Consider the following 27565-nt stretch of genomic DNA (forward strand, 5'->3'; position numbering starts at 1 on the left):
CCTCCAACTCTGTGGTCACCAGGTGTGGGTAGTGGCAGAAAGAATGAGATCATGAATACAAGTGGAAGAAATGAACTTTTTCCGAAGGATGTCTGCCTCACCTTCAGAGATAGGGTAAAGAGCTTAGTCATTTAGAAGGGACTGAGAGCAGACTCGCTACTCCTCCACATCGAAAGGAGCCAGTTGAGGTGGTTCGTGCATTTGGCTAGGATGCCTCCTGGATACCTCTTTGGTGAGGTGTTTTGGGCAGGTCCTACCAGGAAATTCTGTCTCTAGGCTTACTGGTTCATTTCATATATTCAAGACTTTAGTGAATATGAAAAACATTGTTGTACTTTGTTTTATTTTCGAGGGGTATCTCAAAATTTCTGGAGCATTTTTAATGGACTAATTAATTTAACCACCTGGAGAACATCAATTTGGAACTGATTTGGACAACAAATATTATCCAAACAATAAGATATGTTTTCTTAACAATATAATTAGTAAAGTGTCATTTAAAGTTGTACCTTTATCAACAAAACAACTTATCTTTATGTGTGTATTTTGAAGGACTAGCACAGAAACAATGCTACATTTATTTTTGTGTATTTGTTAAATTCTTTCATGTTACATCCATAAATGAAAATTGCCTAAAATGAAATCTTCAATTCACCCGTTCAAGAATGGAGCAAAACTTTTACTTTGAAACTTTGAAAGGCGTAGGAAATCAGAAAGCCTTCAGGACTTTAGTTATCTGTCTTAAAAACCTCAATTTAAGTCGAATAAACATGCACAACTTTTCCTTTATTGATATTTACATTCCTCATGCTTTTGGTTTGATCTATGGTCCCAACAGATGTGTACACCACTTGGGCCCACATAGCCAATAGAAACACTGAATGAAAATGACAACCAATCACAACTCTGTATTTCAGATCGTATTTTGACCAATAGTTTTGCGGGCTGTGAACGTTACAGCAGCCAACGACCACTGCAGTGCAGCAGCCAACCAGCAACCAGCTAGCCAGCTAGACTACTCACAGAGAAATATGGATGAAATAAAGATACAAGTTAACGGGTATGTCACTCTTTATTAAATGTAGCCTGTCAGCGCGACGGTGTCTTCTGTTTTACATTATTTATTATATACCCGCGTGCGCTATATTTTCATCCGCGCGGTCCAGCGTGCCTACGCTGTGCTTACAAACCTGTAATAAACCAACTTAGCCAAACTGAGCTAGCTAGCTAACCATTTTGAACTGCTAGTCAGTGGTAGTTATTGTGCTAGCTTGGTAACTTAGCCTAAGTAACCCAGGCTCCCGTGGAGTTGACAGGAAACTTCAGCCGTCTGCAGCATCGGTTGCGCTGGCTGACACCATAGCTAAAACAGCTAATGTAGGTTCTTATTAAATGAACCAACCACTGCATCTGTAGCTCTATCTGTTGATTATGTTGTTATTGGCTAAGTTAATTAGCTGTCCAATCAAAGGTCGGACGAGCTCTCACATACAGCTAACACAGGTCATGGCAGATAGGCTGACAGAAGCTGCTAAGGCGTAACGTTCACAGATTATCCTGAAAATTTGCACATGATGCTTTTGTTTATGTTGTTTATTTTTATACCAGCCTCTGAATGTTGATAGTAGATGTGAGGTCAAAGTGATTTAGTGCCTGTTCTTGGTTTTTACACGTATTCTGCATCAGTTCCTCACATATTAATGCTTTATTGTGTTCACAGTTGAGCAACACTTCCTATTATTGATGTTGAGAAAACAAGGAAGTTTAAACAGCACTCTTAACTCCTCTCCTTTGGTCCCTAGCTGTCAGACTGACCTCCTCTGCATGGGCCCATAAAAATGTCCACAGATGACAGTATATCAGAGGATGTGTCCAGCTCAGGGGCTTTGAGCCATTGCCATGTCAGTCCTGATGGGGATGTGGGGAAGGAGAGCGAGAACTCTCTGGTGTCTTCTGAGGGGACGTCAGCCTCAGGACTGGCTGTCTCTGAGGGGAGACACACGACCTCCCAAACAACAGGAGGCACTGTGGAGTGCAGGCCCATGGACATCACACCAGCATGCAACAAGATCAGGTACAGTGACTCTTTCCTTACTGATGCCAAAGACAAATAGACAGAAGTCTCTTTGTGTAGAGATTAAACATATTACAGTACATCTATATAAGAAGGAAATTTCAGTATTTTCCCACATATACAGTGTGATAGTATAGTGCAATTTTCTCTGTCAATTTTGATATAACTTTTTTAAAACTGTGACCTGCTGATTTACATTTTATCCTGTTACAGTTTTTTTTCCTAAGAACTATAATTAACAGTATACGTGATTATTTCTATGACTTTCCTTTAATAGAGGTTTTAGTGTCATGTTAATAATATGACACTTGCCATTAATTATTATTTTTATCGCTTTAATTCAGACTGAGACTGAATAGCTCCAGGTTACTGGCCAAAGCAGTATTAGCATTAAGGAAAAACAATCACAACCTTCTATATATTCCATTTTGCTTCAGAGAAGATAGATGGGATTTTGCTATGAAGGAGAACAGTCACACTTGTTGAAGTCTGCATTGCAGTGATGTGCAGAAGTAAAGTGACGTGTTAAATTAGCTAAAAAGGTACTTATCAGCTTCAGTAAAGGCTAAAGAATTTGGCTATATCTGAAGCTGATTCCTGTCATCAACCAGTCAACTGATGCATCTTTTGTAAGTAAGTAGTAGAGCTTGAGGAATATTGGATCTTTGGAGCAAATGCTGATTATGGAATAAAAATTCAAAAGTTAGTTATACATATGGTGTGTTAGAGTTATACTGGAAGAGGAAAATGATAGGGCTATTGAGTGAAATTTCCAGCAAAGTATTCCACAAATTTCAATTAACTTATGGTGCTTGCCGCTACCTACTGCTCAACTGTGATGCTACTCTATTACATGTACTGCTGAGAAACAAAAGTATCAGAACTGCTCTGCAGGATAAATTGTGTGATGACACTTTTCAAACAACCCCAAGGAAATTCTTCTACATTATATTGCATAAAAAGTATTTTCAATGTCAGTGCATATTGAGCAACATATACTGAAAAATTTGAAGGGCCAATAACTGCTGCAAATATTGGCTAGTTGACATATCAGTCTGCTCTAATAAGTAGGTATCTTTTTTTTACCTTTATCATTTTATTTTGTGGCATCTAAAATTATGCTCAGCTGTCTGTTTTGCTTTATAATACTGGCAGAAGAAACATATCTAATAATTACATTTTAATACTTGGGTACAATATAGTAAGAATATCCAATTTTGTTACAGGAGTCTATGTCTGAGCACAGATGAAGCCTTTGAACAAGGGAAGACCCTCCCATTCATCAATCCCAGCTCCTTGGAGACTCTTAGGGCCCTGGTGCAGGAGATCCAGAGCAGTGGCGAAACAGACCCTGAGATCTGGAAGGACTGTGAGGTAGGAAAATACCACAGAGCCTGTAAGACAGTAGTTATTGTAGAATGCTGATGAGGAAGTATAGTTAGAGTTTGCTGCTGTAGCAGTTTGTTCTTGTGTGCTGTATTTGGCAGCTGGCAGCCTCATTTCAGAGTTGTCACATGTATCTTTTGTGCAAATTACACCTGACAGTAAGATAGATGCAGACATTCGCAGACCCCAACACCCCACCTAGCACCACTCTGCAGCTGATCTTTTCAGACATGGGATGTGATTTCCAGAGAACAGACAACTGTGATTCTCTTCAATGCAAAGGCACTTTATAGCACAGTTCATCAGGCTTAAAGGAGTGTGTACACCTTGGTACATTGCACTCTTTTCTCAATCTTTAATTGAGAAAAGAGTGCTAGATAATAAAAGATCACTAGATAATACAATTCTTACTATCTCTTCTCCCTCTCTAATGGAAGTTTGTGTCATAATTGTGATGCACAGCTGTGCACTCTGACCCTTTCATAAATACATGTGTTCTTGCACTCATATAGTGAGTTGCTCTCAACTCAATTGAAATTTATGTAGAAAGCACATTGATTGTCTCAGTGTCTGTTAACCTGTCCTCATGTGTTTCCTGCTGCTCTGGATTCAGTTTGTCTTTTGCTTCATACTCTTTGGAATACTACATCAACCTTATTAAAGGTGTGTTTTGAGTTTAACCCTTGTGTGTTTCTGCATCCTAAATTTGGGTCCGTATTCTGCGATTCATGACAGTGGGACCTGGAAATGGAGTAGGGCTGTCGGAGGTCAGTGATGTAAGAAGGGGCCAAATCATGAAGGGCTTTGTAGACAAACAGACGGATCTTGAAATCAATTCTAAACCTCTCAGGCAACCAATGAAGAGAAGCTAAAGCAGGTGTAATATAATCTCTGTTTTTGGGTGCCTGTGAGGATCCTAGCAGCAGCATTTTTGGACAAGCTGAAGGTGGGAGTGAGTGAGACCAGATTAAAGTGAATCGCAGTTGTCCAAGCAGGAATAAATGAGGGCATGATAACAATCTTAATATGGAGCAGAGATAAAGAGGTTCTTAACCACTGAGTTGATTTGCTTGTCAAACTTAAAGTCAAAGTTAAATATCACACCAAGACTTTAGGGATGAGGTTCGACATAGTGGAGAAGTTTCCAAGCCTTAATGTCATCAAGGCATAAAAAGATGTTATCCAGCCTGGACTTACCATTAATGTTGAGGGGGAGATACAACTAAATATTCTCAGCACAGGAATGAAAGGAGATATTTGTTTATTGATGATTTGACCCAGAGGATGCATGTAGAGGAAGAACAGGATGGGGCCTAAGGTGGAATCCTGAGGTACTCTGCAACAAAGTATAACTGTTGAAGAAGAATTGTTTCCAATGCTGATAAAAAGGATCTATTTTTCAGGCATGAGGTCAGCCAGTGTAGTGTTATGCTGCAGATACCAGCACTGGAGTGCTGTAGGAGCATGTTAGGATCAGTTGTATCAAATGTAGCACTGAGATCAAGTAGGACGAGGATGGCACTGTCCCCAGAGTCAACTGAAAGGAGGAGATTGTTAGATACTTTTAGCAAGGTGGATTCTGTACTGTGACTGGCCCTAAAACCTGACTGAAACTTCTCAGAGATATTTTGCTCTAAGAAAGGAAGAAAAAATTCACAGACTGGGAGTATCAGCAAACCGTTCCAATAGTGAACCGGTGAAATTGTCAACCTGGCGTGATAGTACCCGAGCTTGGAGCAGTGCTGGGCGATCAACTGCTGGCTAGAACCCTGAAGGTGGGCTCTAAGTAGCTTTTTTTCAGCAGGGGCTGAACAACCACCTACTTGAAGAGAGATGAAACAGTATCATTAGACATCAAATGATGATGATGGGGAGGATCCTGGGTCCTTTAATGTTGAATACATCTTTAAGAACAATGGAGAGCACAGAGAAAGCAATCTTTGCAAGAAAGAGTAATGTAATGTGTTTAAAACAGGCTAGTTATGAGAGTCAATTAAAATGTGAGAAGAGCCGGGAGTGCTACTCCTAAAATAAAATGAAAGGTATGGGAGATAGTAAAGCTAACAGAGTTGATGGTAGAAAACAAAATCCTGGGATTATGAGGTTTTTGTGATAATGTCAGGGAAATATTTTGCAGCCTTTACAGATTCCTGATATTTAACAAGGTTGTTTTTCAAAATTTCAAAGGAAACCAAAGCTTATCCTGCTTGTTATGATCCTGGGTCTGTGACCCCACAGTTTAGGTTTTGGACTTTCAGTTTCTATTATTCAGTGTTTCTGTTTGAGTCTTAGTTTGTAGTTTTTGCGGTTTTGAGTTTTGTATCTTTTTAAAGATATTTCTGGGTTGATATCCTTATATTTACATTCTGAGATTTTTTAGTTGTAGTTATCTGGGTTAGGTTCATGGTTATAGTTTGGTTGTATTCTGTTCCTTGTTTTTGAGTTTATTTTAGATTCCCTGTGTTCTCTCTTACTTATTTACTCCTGTAGTGTGTTTATATGCACTTAATTAACAGAGTGATTTCCCAGCTAGATTTCTCCCGGGGAAGCAGATTTCTTGGTCATACAGTATAATAGGGCGTATATAGGCCACACCCATGGTTTTGCTCATACTGTTTCTGCATACACAGGCATGTTCAGACATAGATAGAGGCAGATGTTGATTTTCATGTCACACGTACTCTCAAGACATGTTTAAGGAGAGATGATTTATGTTTAATCTGTTTTTTTCTTTCAAATGCCCGGTGCTGGGCAGTAAGCACAGGGCCCACTAGAGGATTCTCAGGTCACCCTCATGAAATCTGTTTCTGATTGTTTGGTCAGAGACATTCATACCAGTGAGGTCATTTTGAATCTTTGTCAGTTCTCATCCTGTTCCTCCTTGCACAAAGGAGCAGATACCAGTCCTGCTGATGGGTTAAGGACCTTCTATAGCCCTGTCCAGCTCTCCTATAGTAACTGCCCGTCTCCTGGAATCTCTCAATGCTCGTGAGACTATGCAAACCTTCTGGCAATGGCACGTGTTGATGTGCCACCCTGGAGGAGTTGGACTACCTGTGCAACCTCTGTAGGTTCCAGGTATCGTAGTTACACTGACCCTAGCCAAATGCAAAACTAATGAAAAAAACAGTGAGCAGTATATAATGCACAAAGCAACACATTTGCTAAATGGAGTGGTGGGGGTTGGAAAATGACACATATTTTCAGTACTTACTTAAAATCTGTGAAAATTATCAGATTTTTCTGGGACAAACACCACTGAAATCGACAAAAAGCTGCAGCCATGGTAGCAGTTAATGGTCTTGGGCTCAAATAAAGAAAACAAATGTAATTCAAACCATTAGGTTTTCTATTAAATTTAACATAGGCTAACATCAGTAAGTACTGAGGTTAGTGCTGTAGTCAGCCGCTGTTTTAGGATTATATAAGGAACTATAGTTTCCTGAATTTGAATTATTTGCGCCCAGCTGGAATAAATGAAGCAAGGAGTGTTGCAAAAACAAAAGGGTTTTCTGATCTTAACTTTTAGGTATTACCTGTATTTTATCTGCCGTTTTCGAAGAGAATTGATTGGTCAGGTGATGGTGGTTTTGAACAAGTTGCTCTGGAGCATAACCTGTGCCAGAGCCCGCTTAGTTGTGTAGCCTAAGTTACAACGGTGACTCTTCCCTTGTATGAAGTGAACTACCACCATAAATGTTAAAAAAATCCAGAATTAAACTTGAACTTACCTTACTGATCTTAAAGCTTGCTTTGTACTACAGACCTATGTTTATTGTGTGTTTGTAAATGTCCAGAATCACTAGGTAATCTTTCATCTTTTGGCCTTTGGTAGTTCACACATAGGTTTAAGACAGTCACCATGAATGTTTGCCTTTGCAGCACAAAGACAAAACAGGAATGTCAGCATGTATTGACAGTGATAAAACTGACTCTGGCTCCACCCCCAGTTGATTTACCAAGGGGAATGTCTTGCTGTGAGTAATGATGGCACGTAACACTGTTTGCTTTTCTGCAACAGGGTCGATGGCTGCATCTGTTTCAGCTGGTTGAGAAGCAATACCAAGAGCAAATACTTGCTCAGCAAGAACAATACCAGTGCCAAATACAGGTAAGCCTGCATTAAACATCATGTGCTGTCCCATGAATTTGGACCACCTCAAAAAAGTGACGGTCCTAGTAAGTACATTAAGAGCAAATGTTTACATGTCCAGTAAAATAATCTGTCTTTTTCAGTTGATTCAGGATGAAATTAAGGCCCTGGTTCAGCTCCAAAACCGCCAGGCTAGTGTCCAGTCACACGCAGAGTTCTCCCCAACTCCTGTGAGCAAAACTACCACAAACATGAAGGACTATATTTTCCCCCCGGTCTCTAGTGAATGTACAGTCCCCAAAAATGTGTCCAGTGACAATGACAGTCTGGCAGCCCCTGTCCATACTCCTTTTAGCTCCCCATCACCTCCGCTCCCCAGGTCCGAGACCGCCAACCAGCGAGAGGAGCGTGCAGCCACAATGCTCAGCAGTGGATATGGGACTTTGTCTACTTGGGAGTCAGGTCTGGAACCTGCGGGTTCACCAGGGGAAGATGAGGATGTTGGTCAAAGAAGTGAGAAGCATCACTGGTCCACTATCTTCCAGAAAGATACAGAGACAACTGTCACTGGTTGCCAGCAGGATTATTCCAATGAGAGGACTCTCGGAGTGAATGACCCACTAGTGTATCAGCAGAAAACCTCTGGGTATGTCTAAGGTTAAACACTCACACATTAACCAGAGTTTGGAAGGAGGTACTGTGGTGTTTTCTTAAGCCCTTTCTAACTTACACTTTCTGTTAATTTTAAGAGCATCTGAAAATGGATGCTCTTATGATTATGGACAACGTCTAACAGTGGTCCATAAACAGACAAGGTAAAAGGCATGGTTTGCATGCCTTCTCCTGCCAAACTGTTTTAATATATGTTGAGTTTCCCCTCCTTCTCTTTGCTTTACATTTTCACATGTGCGATAGACTGAAGTGTTAATGTAAAAATCTTTAATGTGATAAAGGCTGAGTCTGTGACAGGCCAAATAAAAAAATTCCAGTAAGCACTACTGCTCACATGTGGCATAGTAAATACAGAACAACAAAGGGCTAAAGTGATTAGATCAGCCTGAGATGAGCGTGTTGTCAGAATACTCAGTCAAGCTTTTTGAGTCATTATTGGACAGATGTCTGATCAAATCTTCCCTGATTGATTTAAGTTTTCGGACAGCATTTGTCCAAGACATAATATTTTTACTTACCCTGAGCTGTTCTGTTAGCAGCACCAGCCAGCAGTTAACCTCTTGGGCCCAGCGGCAGAAACTCAGGCCCAAGAAGAGCAAAGCAGGACAAGCATCATCCCAAATGCCTGAGTACCAGGAGCAGCCTCGCAGCCCCAGAGAATCCCATAGTCAAAACACTCTGGAGAGCACAGATTCCCAGGACCAGGTATGACCCCGCAAGTGATGACAGCTGCTTCTCCAGGACAGATTAGATTTTTCATGAATAAAATAAGCAGTGAAACACACAAAAAACAAAACAGTGCATAGTGTTCATCTGTAGTATTTTTTTGTTTTTGGCGCATTTGTCTGTTGTGGTTGTCCTGATTACTTTCCTGCTGTTGAGTCTAATCTACTCATCTCTATTGGTTTTCAGCATCAGCCAGCTGGGCCGTCTTCCAGCTCTTTTCCCCTGAGGAGGAGTGATAGCCTGATGTCTGAAGCCTCAGGTAAGAATTCACTGACTCAGGCAAAACACACAGCGACTGGGTTTAGCCACTGTAAAATCCATACAAATAAATACAACACAAAATATATACATATAATACAAAATAAAATATATATACAAAATATAAATATAATACAATTCATATAAAATAAACAGTACAGGACATTATAGTTATTCTGGAATATAAAGCCCCTGCCATATTTGTGCTTGCTAGTTATGCTTCATTGTTAATTTTTGCCCCAACTTAGTGCATTTGCTCTTCTGCTTGATGTTTGTCACCAGGTAGAAAAAAATGAAAACATATGTCTGCACACACCTGGAGAGCTGATTTCTGTGTTTCAGCCAGCTTTCTGAGTCCCAAGCTCATTTCTCCAGCTGTTCACAGTAGTTTTTATTTTTTTAATTTTACTTCCACACTGTGGCTCAATCATGTGTTTTTAACAATATGTGGACAACACTGAAGCTCTGTGAAACAAGATATTTCATACACACATACACACACATTTTATTCAACTACATTCATTGTTTACTTATAATTTTGGGTTTTTTTTTTTATTGGCTTTGTTGATAGCAAGGAATTTATAAAATAGATGTCAGCTGAATATTGGTATCAGTATTGGTCCATATTGGCCCTGTTGATAATGAGATATCAGCAAATAAGTTTTTATTTAGAGATTCTTAGCAATATTTATCTGTTGTGTCAATTCAGTTTTCTTCTGGTTAATGTTCAAAAATAGGGCGGCGCAGAACTGAATGACTTTAAAACAGGTCTGTCATTTTTATGATGATTTCATTGTTTTTTTTGGTACACAAACTAACAAAACAAGAAAAACAAACAGTAGTATCAGCACTAAATGCTGCTAGTGGTATCAACTAGTGAATTAACTAATTACCAGAGTTCTTGTTTATCTTGGTGTATTTTAGGGTGGCCAATATTGCCAGAAATATGTTAAAACTAGAAGGATGTTCAGTAGAGTGCATACCTCGCCTAACCCAAATTTTCTATGAGGCGATACTGCAATAGATACCACCCAGTTTTGTCATACTCAACCATAAGTAATTTTCAGCATTCTGGATCATCCTCCTTCGATCATGAACAAACTTTGCTATATGACAGAACTTATGGGCGAAGTAAAAATATGGTTTCAAACTATATGTCCAAATGATTGCATATAGTAATCACAGTTAATTATTTCTGTTTTAGGCCTCACTTATTGGCGTCTGAATGAGTGTGAGCTCTATCGCCCCCTACCAGAAAGCTTTGACAGTGGCGCTTATCTCCTTCTGCAAGAGGCATCCATGAGTCTTGTGAGTTATAATATTACAGTTCACAGCGGCATCTGAGACTGATACAAAATTCATGGTTTGCTTATTGTACACATTTGCATTTGAGGTGATTCACTGGTAATAGAATCATACTGAGGTTTGAGGTCTAATCTTGGTCTCCTTTAGACTCCCGGGAGTCAGGAACCCCAGCTGTCTCTCAGAGAGATCTATCAGAACAAGCAAAGAGCAGATTGTAAACGTTCAGACTGGGAAGCCTCTGTTACTTCTGTTCCTTTGTCACCGCAGGTATGTCACATAACTCAAGCTCTGCAATTTCAAGATTGTAGATATCTTTAACAAAAGATAATGACACAATTAAACATTTATGTTCTTAAAATATAAGATGTAACAGTATTTAAAAAAATGTATGTAGTAAATTTCACATTCATAAGTTCAGATTTTCTTACAGTTAATCTGTGTTTCTGCTTCAGATGTTGACTCTGGACCCAACAGCTAACATGCGGCAATCAGATCGTACCTCTGGCTTCACTTCACCCTCTCACTTCAGCAGCCCCTCGTTCGCCAATCAGCCCAACCTCTACCCCAGAGTCGGGACCCCTATAACCCCTGACAGCATGGTGGAGTGCAGCCCCAACCCTGGAGATACAGACTGCATCTCTGATACCTCCAGTGTTTCTGCCCCATCTAAAGTGCAAAGTCCATGGGGAAATAGATCCCAAGCATTCCTGTCTACCTCCCAGGATAAGGCTCAGCCCTCCCACACAGACAGCCATCAGCGTAGAGCCAGTGCCCCCTTAGCCAGCGAGGAGGAGGTTAGTCACACCCACACCAGCACCCTGAAGCCTTGTTCAGCCTCTGGTGCTTCTCTGCGGCATGGAGTCAGTCCACACATGGAAAGAGCATCATCCCTAGAGGATCCCGTGGTCGTCTCTCTGTAAGTACAGAGTGCAGTGTTTATTCTAATGCTAGATTTAGGTGTGTTTTTTAGCCGCACCTCATTCACCAATCAGTCCCACCTTTACCCCAGAGTTTTACGTCTTAAGGCCAGTTTTATGTCTTGGTTCCAAATTTGGTAATCCACAATAAGTCTATAGTTAAACATGTGATTTTATTAAGAAATAGTTTTCAGAAAATGAAGCATCAGGAAACAGAATGAAGGAGGGATCCTTCTTATAGTACAGGTAGAGATGCATAGAGGGTGTTTTTGTGCAGTAGACTAAAACAGGACATGCAAAATAACAGAATGACCATAAACAAAGAGTAATGTGGGTCTCTAGAGACATCAGACAACTCCTGAATGCTGCCAAACACCATTAGAACCTTAGTCACACTTGTTTTCTTTCCAGAGGGCCTTAAATAAGGACAGGGCAGATCATGTGTTTCACAACAACCAGAGGCAGTGAACAAAAATCACATGTTTAATAGTTAAGCATTTCATAACAAGATTTACTATTTCAGCACATTTTAACCTCAAGGTTGGTTCTTTTTCCCCTTTTATTTCTTTTAATATGCACTGAACCTGCTTAAACAGGTGAGTAGCATCATTTCTGGCACTCTCAAAGAGGCTTTAGTGAGCTTCTTGTACTTGATAAAGCGGAGGCAGGCATTTTGATTATCAGACTCATTCTCTTCACTTTACATCGTGATCACACACTGCCACGATCGGTCACCTCCCAAAGAGCCATTCTCAGGTGGGGGGAAAAAACTGTAAGCGATGAAGTAAATTTACACATGACCAGTCTCCATAAAAAAGTTTTGCTTTTCTTCTCCCTTTTTTCAGACTAAGGCAGAACCTGAGAGAGAAGCACTCTCGGCATGTGGCCGACTTGAAAGCATATTATGAATCTGAGATCCAAATCCTGCGAGACAAACTCAAGCTCAGAGATCTGCCCCAGGATTTAGAGAAGAGCAACCATGCTCTCACAGAAAGGTTTGCGTTTGCTGTCTGTATTTTATTATTGTTTTATTGAGTTGGAGCAAAAAGTATTAAGAATTATATTGTGTGCAAGAAAAAGGAAATAAGGTAATGCAGTTTAAAAGCAGAAGCATTCAAACACAATTCACAGCCGTTATCAGGGGGCTGGCTGTCACTTTGAGTTAGAAGCCCCTAAAAAAGACAAAAATCGAGCGCTGGTTTCCAAGGTCCAGTTTCACACTTACAATATTTCCACATTTATCAGTGAATTTACAACAATAGATATGAGAATATGTAGTTCACTTTGCGTGATGCAAAATTCTGGTTAAGATGCTGAAAATAAAAAAGTGGCAAATTCCATCTGAATTTTTGTGAATTTTAATAATATTCAAGTGACATTCTAAAATATTAAGACATAAATAAAAGTCTGTAGGATGCCCTGCTTAGATTCTTTTTATTTTGTCATTATTTATTGCTTTTTTTTTTCTACAGATGCATACATCTAGAAGAGGCTCTGGCCGAGGCCACGAGGCGTATTCAAGAATTAGAGGCAACAAACAGCTCACTGGAGAAAAAGCTGGTATGCTTTGTGTTTGTATTTTTTATTTAATTTATTTTTTAATGTTTATTTGTTCAGTTGAGTTTATTGGGCCTTAATTAGAAAGTCTGATACCAGACTTTAAGTGTATCATTATCAGACTGTTAAGTCCTCAAAAACTAATGAAAAGTGTGTTTTTTTTTTGTCCTTGGTGTGAGCTGTAATAAAACATTCCTCCAGTTTGTTTGTGACACTTGTATCTGTATAGTACTTTCTATTAGTATCTCATAGTTAATTTTGCATTAAATTCAACTAAGGAATCATAATGGCAGCTTTTTAATTTGTCACTTCATCATGGATGTTTTCCCCTCAGTTCATTAAAAAAAGAATAAGAAAATGAAAACAATACAAATATATAATTTTGCCATACCTTCATTTTGATGCCCTTTTTTTTGTTATTAGGCTGAATGGCCAGAGCGCTATGCTGTAGCAGGCGCCACTGTGAAATCTTTGCAGCAACGGCTGGAAGAAAGCAAACGTTCGGCCAAAGAGAAGGACACCCTGACGGCACGCTTGAAGGCCCGTGTACGGCAGCTGGAGGAGGCGGCACAGAAAGCCTGCAGGGAAGCCGATGAGAAAGAGGCCAGGAGGGAGAGAGAGTACAAGATGCTGCAGGATGTAAGTATGAGAAAACAGAGTGACATGAATACATAGTAACACCCAGAAAAATGTGTCATATGAAACTCTTGTTATTCACTGGATCTTTGTTAGCATCAGTACTGAGGTATTATTTTTAAAACAGGCAAGTGCATTATTGTTGATGTATTAGATAATTTATTATAGTTTCTTTTGTCTGGAGTCACCTAGCTCCAGGGGCTGAGGAATATGGGAATTTGTTTGCAGCTGAGGCTGCATGTAAGAGTTTTCTTCCATTCAGGGATGCACCAGTCAGGTCCAAGTGTGGGCTACAGCCAAATTGAGTTAAATTTTATTTATATAGCACCAAATCACAACAGAAGTCACCTCAAGATGCTTTATATTGTAAGGTAAAGACCCTACAGTAATACAGAGAAAACCCCAGCAATCAAAGCAACCCCCTATGAGTAAGCACTTGGCAACAGTGGGAAGGAAAAACTAGCTCATTGTCCAGACTGTCCTGTAAATGTCCTTTTTTCACTGTAGACCCGTTGAAAAATCTATAAATTTCTATGGCAGATAGATTTCATGTTTTTTACACTATCGTGTATTTATCTATCATTTAATTACTTTGGTGTAGTTTGAATGGCTATGGGGGAGGTCTTTATCAGTAGGAAAAGTTGTAAAACTTCTAAATAATGCAATTAAAAGTCTAAAATTTATGCCCTGCTTCACTTTTTCCAAAGCTGTCCAGTGGGCTGTATGAGAGTCTTATGATTGACACCCCTGAGATAAATTATATGACTTAAATTAAAAAAAAAAAAAATCAAATCCAAAAATATTGCCAAGGATTTAAGCCAGTGGTCAACACTCCCTCTGTCTCTACTTGGCCATATTGAAAGGATATGTGTGAATGCTGTCAAGAAGATATTTCACCAAAATCTTGTACAAGAGTCCAAGGTTGCATTACTCGGGTTAATTCAAGCAGGTTTAACGGGGTCAGCTAGTAAATATCTGTTAGTTACTTTTGACAGAAGCATTTAAATGCATCACAATTAGCTGATTAAAACCTGATTCTCCAACATACTATATGTGGCTAGATAAGGTATGAATAGAAACCTATTTCTGCGACATTTAAACAATAAAGAGGGATTATATTATTATAATAAAAGTACATCTGACAGTGCTATAATATGTATTTGTTTAAGTGTTAATAAAAATTAAGTAAAAAACAAAAAAACCTTCTGGATGACCCTGTGTCACCCACCACATCCACCTCATTTCTCATTGATTTTAATATTGATTTTTTTCTATAATTGAACAGTCTTCGTTTCAGTTCTACCTACCTAAGATTGGTGCGTCCCTGTTTTGCTTAGTTTACTTTATCTGCACTGCAGCAATTAAGATGTCTGGTTTTGTTTCCTCAGCTGCTCGGCGAGTATGATTCCCTGATGAAGGAGCATGAGGGAGTGAAGGTAATGATTCTCTCACTGGAATTTACATAGAACATTTTCTGTGATTATTTGATTTGGCCTCATCCAGATTTTACATTTATGCATCTGCAGAACAACTTGGTGTCAGCAGAGAATAAGCTTGTCGATGCCAACGATCAGATATCTGAATTAAAGAGGTGAGTGAAAAGGGTGATTTACAGGTGTTCTCTATCCACAGGTTAAAAAGACCTGACTACCAGCTTGTCTAAAGCTCACCAACTGAAATTTTAAATCTCAGTTGTTAAATTTACACCAAAACAAAGTGTTACAGTGTTATTAGTCTCAGGCCTGTCACTGTCTCGTTGTCATTGGCTGATTTGAGCAGCTTTTTGAAAGGGCTGCGGTGGTGGGTGGTGCAAAACAGGGAGATGGAAAAAAAGAGGATTAATCAATAACGCCTGATGATGCTCCTGTTAAAAATAGATAATAGTGCTGCCCTCTGGTGCTATGCAGCAACTTATCCTTGCACTTTCAGCTTTGCCTGATAATCGATGCCTTGACACTTGAGCTTATGTGTATATTTAAGTGGAAACACACTTGATGAAGTGTCAAGTCAATAATGTGAGTTCCCCAACAGAGGGCAGTTACGACTTGCAGTTCTTTAGCGTTATGTTTTTGAGGGATTTCAGCACTGAGGCTAATAACCTAAAGGGTAAGGTCTACTTGAGCATTCATGGAAATAACATACATGTGATTTTGTGTAAAGAGATTATAGTAAGCTAGGAAATGTTTTATTTATTGAATACACAGAGGACCTTAAAAATAGAAAACAGCGTAAGCTGCTTCAGGGTCTAACGGAGTCACATTGCCACTGTTAATTACTACAGGTTGTAAAACAGGAGGAGCAAATTAGAGCCAGGGCTTGATGGCTGAGAGAATTTTTCTTGCAAAATGTTGATGTTAAAAGGGACCTGATATACTAATTAAAAAAAAAAAATCATATTTTTATTCTTGCACTGTACTAGACTAGAATGATTCACAGTTCAAAGAAATCCTTGTTGAGCTTACAGTGGGCCTTGGTACAACCCCTCTGTTCATCTGTTGTCTGAAGCAACTCACTCTTCTTCTGATTGGTGGGCTTAAACAAAAAAATTAAAAAGCAGGTAGATGAAGCTGCTGGGCCAGAGTGACATGAACATGACCACATTAGAGATATTCTCTCTATATTGCATCATTATAAAGCCAAGGGTAGAAAAAAGTGGACAGGGAAACATGTAGACTGATATTTTAGCTGACAGGGATTACTTGGACATACACTGATACAGTGTATCAGTATACACTGATACACCAATACACTAAATTTAATTTGCTAAAGTCTTTTATGTTTTTCTTTTCTGCTGTAGCCCATACCTTAAGAAAAAAAAAAACACTTAAAACATACAGAACTTGAATTTTAGCTTCATTTTTCAGTTCTGTTTAATCACTAATTAATGATGGTCTAATGAAATATTTCACTGGCAATTAATCATTAGTCACTGTTTGTTCCCAACAACAGTGGGAAAAAATTCTGTTTTGATATCATTAAATGACTTATTCTCTTAGTACAGGCCTTACTGTCTGGGTGTTTGATAGCCTCACAAAATCATTTTATTTGGAATTTATTTCCAGTCATATATATTGCCATTTGCGCTTTCACATTTGCTGTTTATTGTAGAAACAGTAGATGCTGTTTCATCTACTGATGAAACACATTCAAACATTTCCAGCTATTTCCATTGTTCTTATTGTTACTTGTGTTTATCATCAGGTTTGCAGAGCTAAGCTAGTACCATTTAAACATTTATGGACACATATGTTATAAATATTACAGACAGGAACAAACATAAATAGCTACAGCGAACTAGAAAGAGCTCTGGGTAACAGCCTTGTGTAGTAGTTTATGATAAGTGTGCACCTCCATCAATCATTAAGGTAAAGAGCTGTAACTTGCTGTGCAGTGCAGCGGGAAAAAATTAGTATGCCAGCATGCCTTGATGTGCCTGCCTCTGAAATTTCTCTTTGAATCTTAACTTGTTACTTTAACATGTGTGTTTGTGTCTGAACCCCTCAGAGCGATCTCTAAGCTGGAGTCTCAGGTGAAGCAGTTGGAGCATGAGAACCAGGCCAGGGCCCGTCATGCTTCCCACAGCAACATACAACCTTCTGGGGCTGGGTAAGCACAAAAAAAAAATCCTCTACAAGGTGCGATCATAAATGTCCAAGACTCCACCCATTAAAAAAAAAAAATGTATATATATATATATATATATATATATATGCGTGTCCTTACCTGATTTAAATTTGGCTGATTTCCCATCAAGGTCATCTTCTCCTGCACCTTTGAAGTGCAGAGGTGCTATTTTTAAAGCACTCTGTGGACATCCTGTTCTGTCCTGTCACATGTGTCTGTGATGCCTGCTCCAGGATGTCAAACAGACGAATAATTTTAGTGTTGCGAAGCAGATCTGCTTTCCACATACAGGTGCTGGTCATAAAAAAGTTGATTTTTTTGTTTTAGTAATTCCATTCAAAAGGTGAAACTTATATATTATATTCATTTATTACACACAGACTGATATATTTCAAATGTTTATTTCTTTTTCTGTCAAGTCAGCAGTCTTCCCCATGATTGTGTAGCCTACAGAACTAGACTGAGAGACCATTTAAAGGCCTTTGCAGGTGTTTTGAGTTAATTAGCTGATTAGAGTGTGGCACCAGGTGTCTTCAATATTGAACCTTTTCACAATATTCTAATTTTCTGAGATACTGAATTTGGGGTTTTCATTAGTTGTCAGTTATAATCATCAAAACCAAAGGAAAACATTTGAAATATATCAGTCTGTGTGTAATAAATTAATATAATATACAAGTTTCACTTTTTGAATGGAATTACTGAAATGAACTTTTTCATAATATTCTAATTTTATGACCAGCACCTGTATGCCCCATTCATGTACATCTGTCACACCTGATTTAACCACTTTCATTAATAATAACATTGCAGGATCTGCTCTGCACACTCTTCAGGATGTTACAGTAGAACGTTACAGTAGAAAGCTAATAACTACAGAGTTGTTTTAATGTTGTGAATCATGCCTATTTTATTACATCTTGCCATCTTAGGCTCAAATATTCTGTCAGTGTCACAGAAGTTTTGTGCCTGTCAAATGCTGAACCTCTTCACATCTCCACAGTCTGTTCCACCATCCGGACCTGCTGCTGTCACCCAGTAAAGGCAAAGCAGAGCCTGATGTTACCCACAGAAAGTCATCTCCTCCTCGGTCTGACCAGCTAAACAATGGTAGAAAACCTAATCAGTCAACAATCCCCAAAAGGACACCGTATCCATTTAACGATTATTCATCAGGAACTGGAAGCTCTGTGGACACCTCTTCAGCTGCTGGGAGCTGGAGGTATGTTTCTGATAGTTGTGGATGTTTTTTTTTTTTTTTTTATTTTTAACCAAATTTAGTACAACTATAAGTGATTTACTGATATCCTGTCCAACAGGTGTGCATCTCCGCCAGAATGTGAACAGCCTGTTCTTCAGGTCAGACACCAGGAGCAAAGTGCTGGCCAGTGGGAAGCTGGTCGCAGAGACGGGTCCTGTTCCCTGACACCCATGATGAGGGCCCTGATAGAGCTGGAGGAGACCAAAGCCACAGATACTCGGGCTCCCTGTAAGAACAGCTCCACCAACCATAGTATGACTCACACTCACTCACCAAGGCCACTTTATATTTATAGTTTTCTATCTTCAGCCTGAAAATGTTCCCTGATGTATTGAGATGTTTTGATATAAGTGTTTAATTTTTGGTGATTTAACATTAATTTTCAGGAGTTTATTCTTTGGTTTCAGGTCTTGTGTTGTCACTTGCTTTTTTAAGTCTGGAATGCAGGAATGTATCATATCATATCATATCATATCATATCATATCATATCATATCATATCATATCATATCATATCATATCATATCATATCATATCATATCATATATCTTTTGTTATGTTTGAATTTTGTATACATAACCAGAAGGGATCAATCATTGTATCATGAAGGAGTGACCGACTCCATTTTTCCTGCCAGTCCAGCAGGAAAGAACAATACTGCAATCACTTTGTGACTGAAGTGGCCAACAGTCTATGAAGGCACTAATCTAGGTGATCAGTAATAGCAAAGGTTTCTTAAGGTTAATAAGGACGCAGTCACCTTTAAAAAGATTCTGCTTTAACTTTACCTGTTGGAAAAGAATAGTTTGTTCTGGCAAGCCGCAAGTCATGCTCAGCTACCATCCCAGTAAATCACATGATATCATGGCTAGCCCATGTCAGCTGATGGCTCGGGCTTTTACCCATCCTGTTGGTAATCTTTGCAGTCCGCCTCCACACAGCTCCTGTATCTTATGCCGTATCTGACTTCAGTGTCAGGCATCTTTTGCCATTGCTCTTTGTTTCTACTTTCCCTGTCTCTGGTTGTCAATGTTGCGGAAGTGCCAAAACAGAGCCATGCTGCCAAGTATTTGCTGCAGCTGGAAATATCAATCCTGACTACTTACTAAATTATCTTTCCTCTGAACATGACAACTCATTTGACAACTAATTATCAAAAATGCCTGTTATTTGAAGATAAAGTGGTGAAATTTAGTTGCACAGCAAACATAACCACTGGGTCCTCTTGCATTATATTTTGCTTTTTTTTTTTTGTCTTTGTAGGGGTCAGCAACCAGAGAACCACTGTTGGGTTTGTGGAGCGGAGACACAAAGAGCCAATTCAAGAGCGAGCTGGGCTTCTTCAGGCAGATAAGGAGTTGGTTAAACCTCGAGGACTGGTAGCTGGAGCTGAGCAAGGTGGACTGAAAAGTCGCAGTGGAGCAGAACGAGCTTCTGCTATCCTAAGAGCTCAGAGGAGTCTTTCTCCAGAGGGCCACAGATCCTCCTCACTGCCCCCTCCAGCACACCGAAGCATACCCACATCTACACCTAGTAAGAGCTCCCAGTCACTCTAATTCCATTTAAAGACAACCTAATGGGAGCAGAAAATTGTTAAAATCTAACATCTTCTCTTAAGCTCCTTCTTTACATTGTTAAAAGGTTAATAAGACTTAACATTACCGTTTATATATAACTTCATGTATTTTTGGAGTCATTAACAATTCACTGAAGAATTCATGTCAGGCATATCATATTTTTTAATTTCTTACAGTTATTTATCATTAATCGTGTGTGTGAAAGAGTTGTGGTAGCAAGCAGATGGCTTGGTTACCTTGGTTTTCTGCTTTGGCTTCACCACACGCTGCTATGATTGGCTGACTCCTATTATGAATTTGAATTATTTTGATTGGCTGAAAAGTCATGGGAGCACAAAGACACTGTCATTTGTTCTGTCTGGTATGACACACCAGGTATGATAGGGTTAATAAAGGGCTGTGTGAGCTTTACTTAGTGGTGCGCTCTTCTCTTCCATCCAGCAAAGAGGGAAACATTACTCATGCCCCTGTCTGCCAAGTCTAGCCCTAAACGCAGCCCCAGTGAGAACTACTCCACTGCTTTTGGTCACCTGATGCCAAGAGAGGAATACCTTCTCCAAAGGTAAGAAAAGCACAACATCACACTGTCCTGTATTGTAAAGCAAATTCTCCTTAACTCCTGTTTGAAAAACATAAACATTACAGGGCATTGGGGAATGAAGTCTTCACTGTGCTCCTCAGTATTTTAACCAATAAGTCTTCATTTTTAACCATCTGCAAGTGACAGAATGTGGACTTTCCACTATGGCCGCATTCAGTGTGCCCTGAACTTTCTCAGTATGTCATTATATCTGATATCTGTGTGAAATAAAGGCCCATAAGACATAAGATGTAGGTTGTAGAGTGCTGTGTCTTCATTTCTTTGGTAGTGCCTGTATATCAATAAAGCTCAATAAATCAGTGTCTAAATATAATACAATAAAGAAAGATTTTCTGTATCTGGCCTTGTGTCAGCTAGAAGTGTAACTGTTAAGAGAGAGATAACCAAGAGAGATATGTCAAAGATTTCAGTGTGGGGGAGCACCCATGGAGAAATATTAGCAGAGAAGAAATCTGTTAATGAAATTAATGATGTTCACCATGTCCCAGAAGACAGAGGATCTCTCTCGCGTCACATTTGTAGTAAACGCCGACTGTTGAGATTTACCACCAGGTGTCATTCTGCTGCTCCGTACACACATTACATTTTTTGACTCTGCAGATAAAACCCCGTAAAGAGTGTCACACAGAACTCAGGTTTGTTCAAAGTCAGTTAGAGCATGAAATTAAATATCACCACCTCACTGCCTCCATCCTAGAAACCCACGAACAAAGACGCTGTGATGCTTGTTCTTTGTTGTTCTTGTTGAAGTTAATTAAAAGCCTCATTGTGTGCTGTCTACAGGCCTGATGGACAAGTTGACAAGAGACGTCACTCATTCCACAGCAGTAGTCCCAGGAAGAGACTCCAGTTTATATCAGCAGGCAGAGAAGATGGTAACAGATTTATACTCTTAACAGATTTTATAAAATTCAGTTAACCGTTCTTTTCTCGTAATTTGACCAGATCTGTTGCACTGTTTTGGTGGTGTACTCATGCCATAAACCAGTTTAAATTACACTGAATAACGGGGTGATTATTTATACTTAATATCTTTTAATATGCAGGGTGACAAAGAGTTGAGACCCTGGTTTTGGAAAACCTGAGGCTTAATTTATTTGACTTGGTATTCACTTGTTCACACTGGTTGCCTTCACTAATGGGAGGCACTTGTTTGTTCTTATGCATTATTTATTTATTTGAAGGTGTTTCTCTGGAGTGGGAGGAGGGATCGAGAGTTTATACTAATGGCTTCTTAAATGTTCTGTTACTACTGGTTGAACACTGCAAAGGGAACTTTCTTACAGCTGCAGTCCTCTTTTTTAAACAGACAGTAAACAGGTCCAAAACTGTGGTCAGTGAGTGTATTTACCGTGAGCAGATTAATAATATTTCTGTTTCTTTCTGTCAGACCATCAGCGGCCAGAGTCCTCTGGTGGCGTAAATCCACAGGATGACCACTCCCGGCTGGGCTGGGAGGAGCAGGGAGTCTGTAGTGGACCTGACCTGCAGGACTTCTGCGAGGACTCGGCCTCTCTGCACAGAATCCAGTCACTGGCTGAGGCTGAGAAACTGTTTGACGAGCTGACGCAGGAGAAACTGCAGGTGAGTTCAAAGGCTTGAACAACAAAGTAGAGCCATGAAATTTAGCATATGTGTTCTTGACCCTTCAAAGATGTGCACCACAATATTCACATTACTGGATGTTTAGTACTCTTCTGCTGGGCAACATGGTGGCGTGGTAGTTAGCACTGTTGCCTTAAAGCAGTGGTTCTCAAATAGTGGGGCGCGCCCCCTTTGGGGGGCGCGGTGCGATACCTGGGGGGGCGCGTGTGACCCTGGGGAACAGGCTTTTTTTTTGGGGGCCGTACTAGTATAAAGTGTAATTGCGCATCCACTACAGTAGGCGGCAGTGGCGCTGTCATTGTTACTTCTGTCACGTTTGCGACAGTGCAACATTTTACGACTTACAAGACAACAGGTTTGCCTTGGTTAGCAGTGTTGAGTCAACAGAAAGCTCCGACTGCGTTCTGCCTATAGCCTCCGTTATTCAACATAACAACCCCCAACATGAAAAAGTTTTTAACAGGGATGAAAAGAAAAGCGGAGAGAGACAAAGATAATGAGACAAAAGAAAGTCACCCGAAAGCTAAGACGAGGAAATACGACGAAGCGTATTTAGCGCTTGGCTTCACTGTCACTACAGTTGGAGAAGAGGAAAGACCGGTGTGTTTGCTGTGTCTAGTTGGTCAAACATGTTTACAGTTTAAACAAGGATTTATTTAGTTTTAATTTCAGGCAATGATGCACTTAAAATCTTTTCTGTTGCAGACTTAAAACACGATTTAATAAAGTTATTCTTTGTAAGTTTGACCATATGTCTTTCTTTTTTTCTTTAATTTTAATAAGGATAAAATGTTATGCAGAGATGGATAGTCACAGTGGGGAGTGGGGGGCGCGAATAGTTTTCTTCTTGCTAGGGGGGGCGTAACAGAAAATAATTGAGAAGCACTGCCTTAAAGCAAGAAGGCCTGTGTTTGAATCCACCTTGGCCCGTGTGTGTGTGTGTGTGTGTGTGTGTGTGTGTGTGTGTGTGTGTGTGTGTGTGTTTTTTCTCTGGGTACTCTGGTTTCCTCCCACAGTCCAAAGACATGCAATTAGTAGGGTTAGGTTATTTGATGATTCTAAATTGCCTGTAGGTGTAAATGTGACAGGCTGGTGACCTGTACAGGGTGTAGCCTGCCTCTTACCCTATGACAGCTGGGATAGGCTCCAGCCCCCCCGCAACCCTGAAAAGGTGAAACAGAAGATGATTCCCTATATCTAGGAACTGACCTAGATCACTGAACAGCTGGCAGTAGCTAGATGGTGGGAAAATGGGGAGAACCCAAATTTGTAGGTAAAGAGCCTACATGAGTTCTAGGCTGCAGTCTTATTGATTAGCCTGTTATACCAACTTCTGATTGGCTGAGCCTTGTCTATCATGTTGGTCAGGGATGACTCATGGCTATAAATAGTACAGACTTTGACTCATCATTGAGCAATTTTAAAGTCATACCTACTGCTCAGCAATATTGCTCAAATGTAAGCAACATAGTTGTATTATGTTTTGTACATGGTTGCCTTATGATTATAGTGACGTTATACATAATGCATTAATATCAGCAGATTATATAGTATGGGTGCATATGTAGTAATATTCCTGTACACACCTGAGTATAATATGTTGTAAATACCTTCTAAGTATGCATTGTATCTGGCTTATTGTTATAGATTATATAAATAGAAATACATTATTTAGTATACACCCTTGTACAAGAGTGCAGCACTTTCTCTAATTTTTTGTGTCTGTTCTAGGATGTGGTTACCATAAAGTATTTGTAGAAATGTTAAAGATAATCACAGGATATCAATCTCTTACTGCATGCATAAAATTGTTTTGATTTAATGAGTATTGTTATTATTGAAAACATATTTTTGCTGGAATATGTATTATATCTTTAAAAACCAAGTGGTGACTAAAAGTAATTGGATAAAAGTTGAGGGCAAGGCCTCCAAAATGGGGCATAATAGTTCTGCAGAAGTTTTCCTGAATGTTTTATGTACCTGCCCACCCCTATTATAAAAAACAAGTGTGGAGTTTGCATGTCCTCTCTGCGCCCTTGGGTGCTCTGGTGTCCTCCCACAATCTATAAGCATGCACATTAAGTTATATGATGACTCTGTAGGTGTGAATGGGCTAGTGAATGGTGTCTCTCAGTGTTAGCTCTGTGATGGGCTGTCAAACTGTTGATGGTGCACTCTGCCTCGCCCAGTCTCCCTGCCCAGCTAAGCACATGAATAGATGGTATGAGAACCCCCCCCCCATTAACAGTTTGGTGGATTGTATTTTGTCTGAAAGAGATAAGATAAGGTTTATTTGTCACATGCACAGTTATACACAGTACAATGGACAGTGAATGACACAGCTGTGTCAGTAAGTACATGGTATAGTCCAAGTCAAACAGAACAGAATATTTTACATAGTATATAAGAGTTTAGAGCTGAGCAGACGGATGGCTTGTGGCTAAACTCATGTCAGCAAAAATCTAGCTTAACAAACACATTAGTATAGTTAGTAACATTACATAATTTAACTTCCCTCATAAGCTGCTGGTACTTGGCAAACATTAGCATTCACAACTTTTATCTCATCAGTCTACAAAAAAGAGTACCTCGAGGGAACCCACCCAGCAGAAGGAGAACATGCAGTCTCCTCATAGAAAGGTCCCAGCAAGCCAGTGGATTCAAATCCAAGACCTTCTTGCTGTGAGGCAACAGTACTAACCACTGCACCGCTGTGCCATCCCATCAACTAGAATCCTTTTGATTTGGTATTGGGATGTCCTCTTCCTCTCATGTTGGACTCAAAGGGCAGACTGGGTGCTTTATTGACGTGTTACAGTGCCTTCTGGTACAAACTTTGTTGATATCTATTTGATACAACTCCAAGTCATAGTGATTGTTTCTTCATATTCTGCTTATTAACTTTAGTTATTTTGGGGAAAATTTTTAATCAGTTTAAACACCAGAATTGACAGTAATTACCTTCAGAGAGCATTTTTGACACACAGGCCAGGATTTATTGTTTTTACAGAGCTCCTAAATCACTTCTATTTTTAGGAGGTTCATATCCACCCACCACCAGTCTTCCTCTCCACTGCCTTGCTGGCATGGGAATATTACTCTAGATTACTCATGAGTCAGTCTTGTAAGAGGTATTTAATTAATATCATGATTTTTGGTCATAAATGATTAACCTCTGAATGTGTGCTGTACAGATTGAGGCAGCTTTGAGCCGGATGCCTGTCGCAGGCGGCAGAGTGAGTCTACAGACCAGGTTAGACGAGGTAAGGCTCCAGGGAAACCATGCAGATATTTATTATTATGTTTATAGGATTTATTTGTAGTGGTTGTTGTTAAGAAGATGGCGTGGAGATTCTTTATTACAATAATTTTAAAAATATTTGCAAGATGTCACTGTAACCAGCTTTTGAAATGTGAAATTACATTTTTTTTTCTTTTTTTGCTGTTAAAGTTAAAAAGAGCATTTTCACAGTGTTTTTAACAGGCTTACAGTGTGACTCTGTGGATCCCAGTGCATCACTTTGGTGGTGACAGAAATATCTCAGACAGTTTGTTATTAAATTTTAGTTTCATCCCGTGCCAGCAGCTGGTCAAAAAAACTGTTAAACCTCAACATGTTATCATAGTCACTGTTCACAGAGCTGCTGGCATCGCTGCAGCCTCTTAATTTAGTTCAGTACTTTTTGTTATATTGTGGACCAAACTAAACAAACTAAATGAAAAATTACTGAGTCTCCTTTATCTATTTTAGATCATTTATTCATGTTAAAATGTTGTATTTGATTATTTTCACTCTCAATTAGTATTCTGAATATTTTTCTGATTAATTGCTTATAGTTTTTTGGTTTTGGAAACAAAGTACTTGTTTTCTGTGGAAAATAATTTAATATTATTTAAAGTGCTCACATTAGGCTTTTCCCCCTTTTCTTAGTTATATATATATATATATATATATATATATATATATATATATATATATATATATATATATATATATATATATATATGTATGTATATATATTTAATGTATGTAAAGTTTTACAGAGACACAAAAGACAAAGTCCAATTAAATGTAGCAATTACTGATTTCCATGGCTTGTATTGTAAAACTCCAAGGGTGTTATTGTTTCAAAACTGGATTATTATACTTACAATAACTCACAGTAAACTCTGTCCCAGCACTCACTCAGCTTTACCTGCCCAGTCCAACTGATTTAATGCAGGTAATATGAGTTTGTTTTAAGTCTGTGAAAACATGGTGGAATGCAGTGGCTGCCATTGAAGTTTCTGCTCCACTTCTGCTCTCAGGTGGCCTTAGAGAATCGTTTGGAGAGGCTGAACCGTGAGCTGGGATCCATCCGAATGACCCTGAAGAGATTCCACGTCCTCCGTTCCTCGGCCAACATATAGCAATGTCTGTCTTCTTACTTTAGTATTGATGCTACAACTTAGCGTCTTGGTTTTATACACAGCACTGATTGTCCTCCCATCTTTTTCTGTGCCATAAGCCCATCTGTACAGCATCTTTTTATACCTCTTACTTATTACTCGGGGATATTTTGTATACGTATGAAAGATATAGCAATTTTTTGGAGTATATTTTTTAGAAAAGCACAGATTTGTACAGTCGTTTACTTTTTTAGTCCCAGAAATATCAATATTATTAATATACTTTACTTGCCATATTCGGGAGTAGATTTTTAAATCAGCTCATGTTTCGGAGTAAATGTGAACGATCAATACAAACATTTCCAGCAAAGTCATTTATCCACTTTGGAAATCTCACTGCCATTTTTTGCTCTTTTGTTTGTATAAATTTTGAATGTTATTCCATTTCATATGACATAAAGTGTATTTATTTATGTTTCTGTGGGTCATTTACTTCAATTTGTCAGTTATTTATCTTTTGCTTTGGGCCAAACTTATTGAACTTGAAGGAAATATTTGTTTACTTGAGTCAAATCACCTTTTTAAAAAAATGTATATTGTGTCTTTTTGTCTTTTTTGCTTTATATCTGTAATTTTTTACAGTAATGACTCATTCCGGAATAGAGTGAAACCAGCACACACACACACACACACACACACACACACGCACACACACACACACACACGCACACACACTCACACGCATACATTTCCACAGTCAAATCCACAGTCAGCTGATTTTCAATGATGCCTGTGCATGGAGTTTCTTGCACTGCTTTCTTGTTGACATGGTTTTCCTACAGTGATATGAACTTCACCGGAAATGTAATATTGTTGCACAATAAA

At 39.2% G+C, this 27565-nt stretch overlaps 1 protein-coding gene across 4 annotated transcripts; it reads left to right on the forward strand.

Moving 5' to 3' along the window:
• The first annotated feature begins 947 nt into the window (after nt 1-947).
• Nucleotides 948-27565, forward strand: mphosph9 (M-phase phosphoprotein 9). 4 transcript variants are annotated; one of them, XM_030742024.1, is made up of 24 exons: nt 948-1060; nt 1803-2074; nt 3301-3448; nt 7482-7571; nt 7697-8199; nt 8762-8930; nt 9138-9210; nt 10414-10517; nt 10662-10781; nt 10967-11430; nt 12277-12426; nt 12904-12991; nt 13412-13627; nt 15013-15060; nt 15151-15215; nt 17129-17230; nt 18252-18470; nt 18568-18761; nt 19772-20041; nt 20527-20647; nt 21470-21561; nt 22077-22270; nt 25486-25554; nt 26600-27565. In XM_030742024.1, exons 2-24 carry the CDS (start codon nt 1839-1841, stop codon nt 26699-26701), a joined length of 3837 nt encoding a protein of 1278 aa, XP_030597884.1. In that variant the 5' UTR covers nt 948-1060; nt 1803-1838; the 3' UTR covers nt 26702-27565. The 4 variants fall into 4 exon arrangements, with proteins under 4 accessions (XP_030597884.1, XP_030597886.1, XP_030597885.1 ...); XM_030742026.1 differs by having other exon boundaries at nt 18568-18737; XM_030742025.1 differs by having other exon boundaries at nt 8765-8930.

The sequence above is a fragment of the Archocentrus centrarchus genome, chromosome 12 (genome assembly GCF_007364275.1).
Source record: "Archocentrus centrarchus isolate MPI-CPG fArcCen1 chromosome 12, fArcCen1, whole genome shotgun sequence".
NCBI classification, from domain to species: domain Eukaryota; kingdom Metazoa; phylum Chordata; class Actinopteri; order Cichliformes; family Cichlidae; genus Archocentrus; species Archocentrus centrarchus.

Excerpts from the sequence above, each read along its gene's own strand:
- mphosph9 (XM_030742024.1), top strand. The coding sequence starts at position 1,839 with ATGTCCACAGATGACAGTATATCAGAGGATGTGTCCAGCTCAGGGGCT. Across the intron at positions 12,992-13,411 it reads GCTCACTGGAGAAAAAGCTG|GCTGAATGGCCAGAGCGCTA; the intron begins GTATGCTTTGTG and ends TTTTGTTATTAG. Across the intron at positions 18,762-19,771 it reads GAACAGCTCCACCAACCATA|GGGTCAGCAACCAGAGAACC; the intron begins GTATGACTCACA and ends TTGTCTTTGTAG.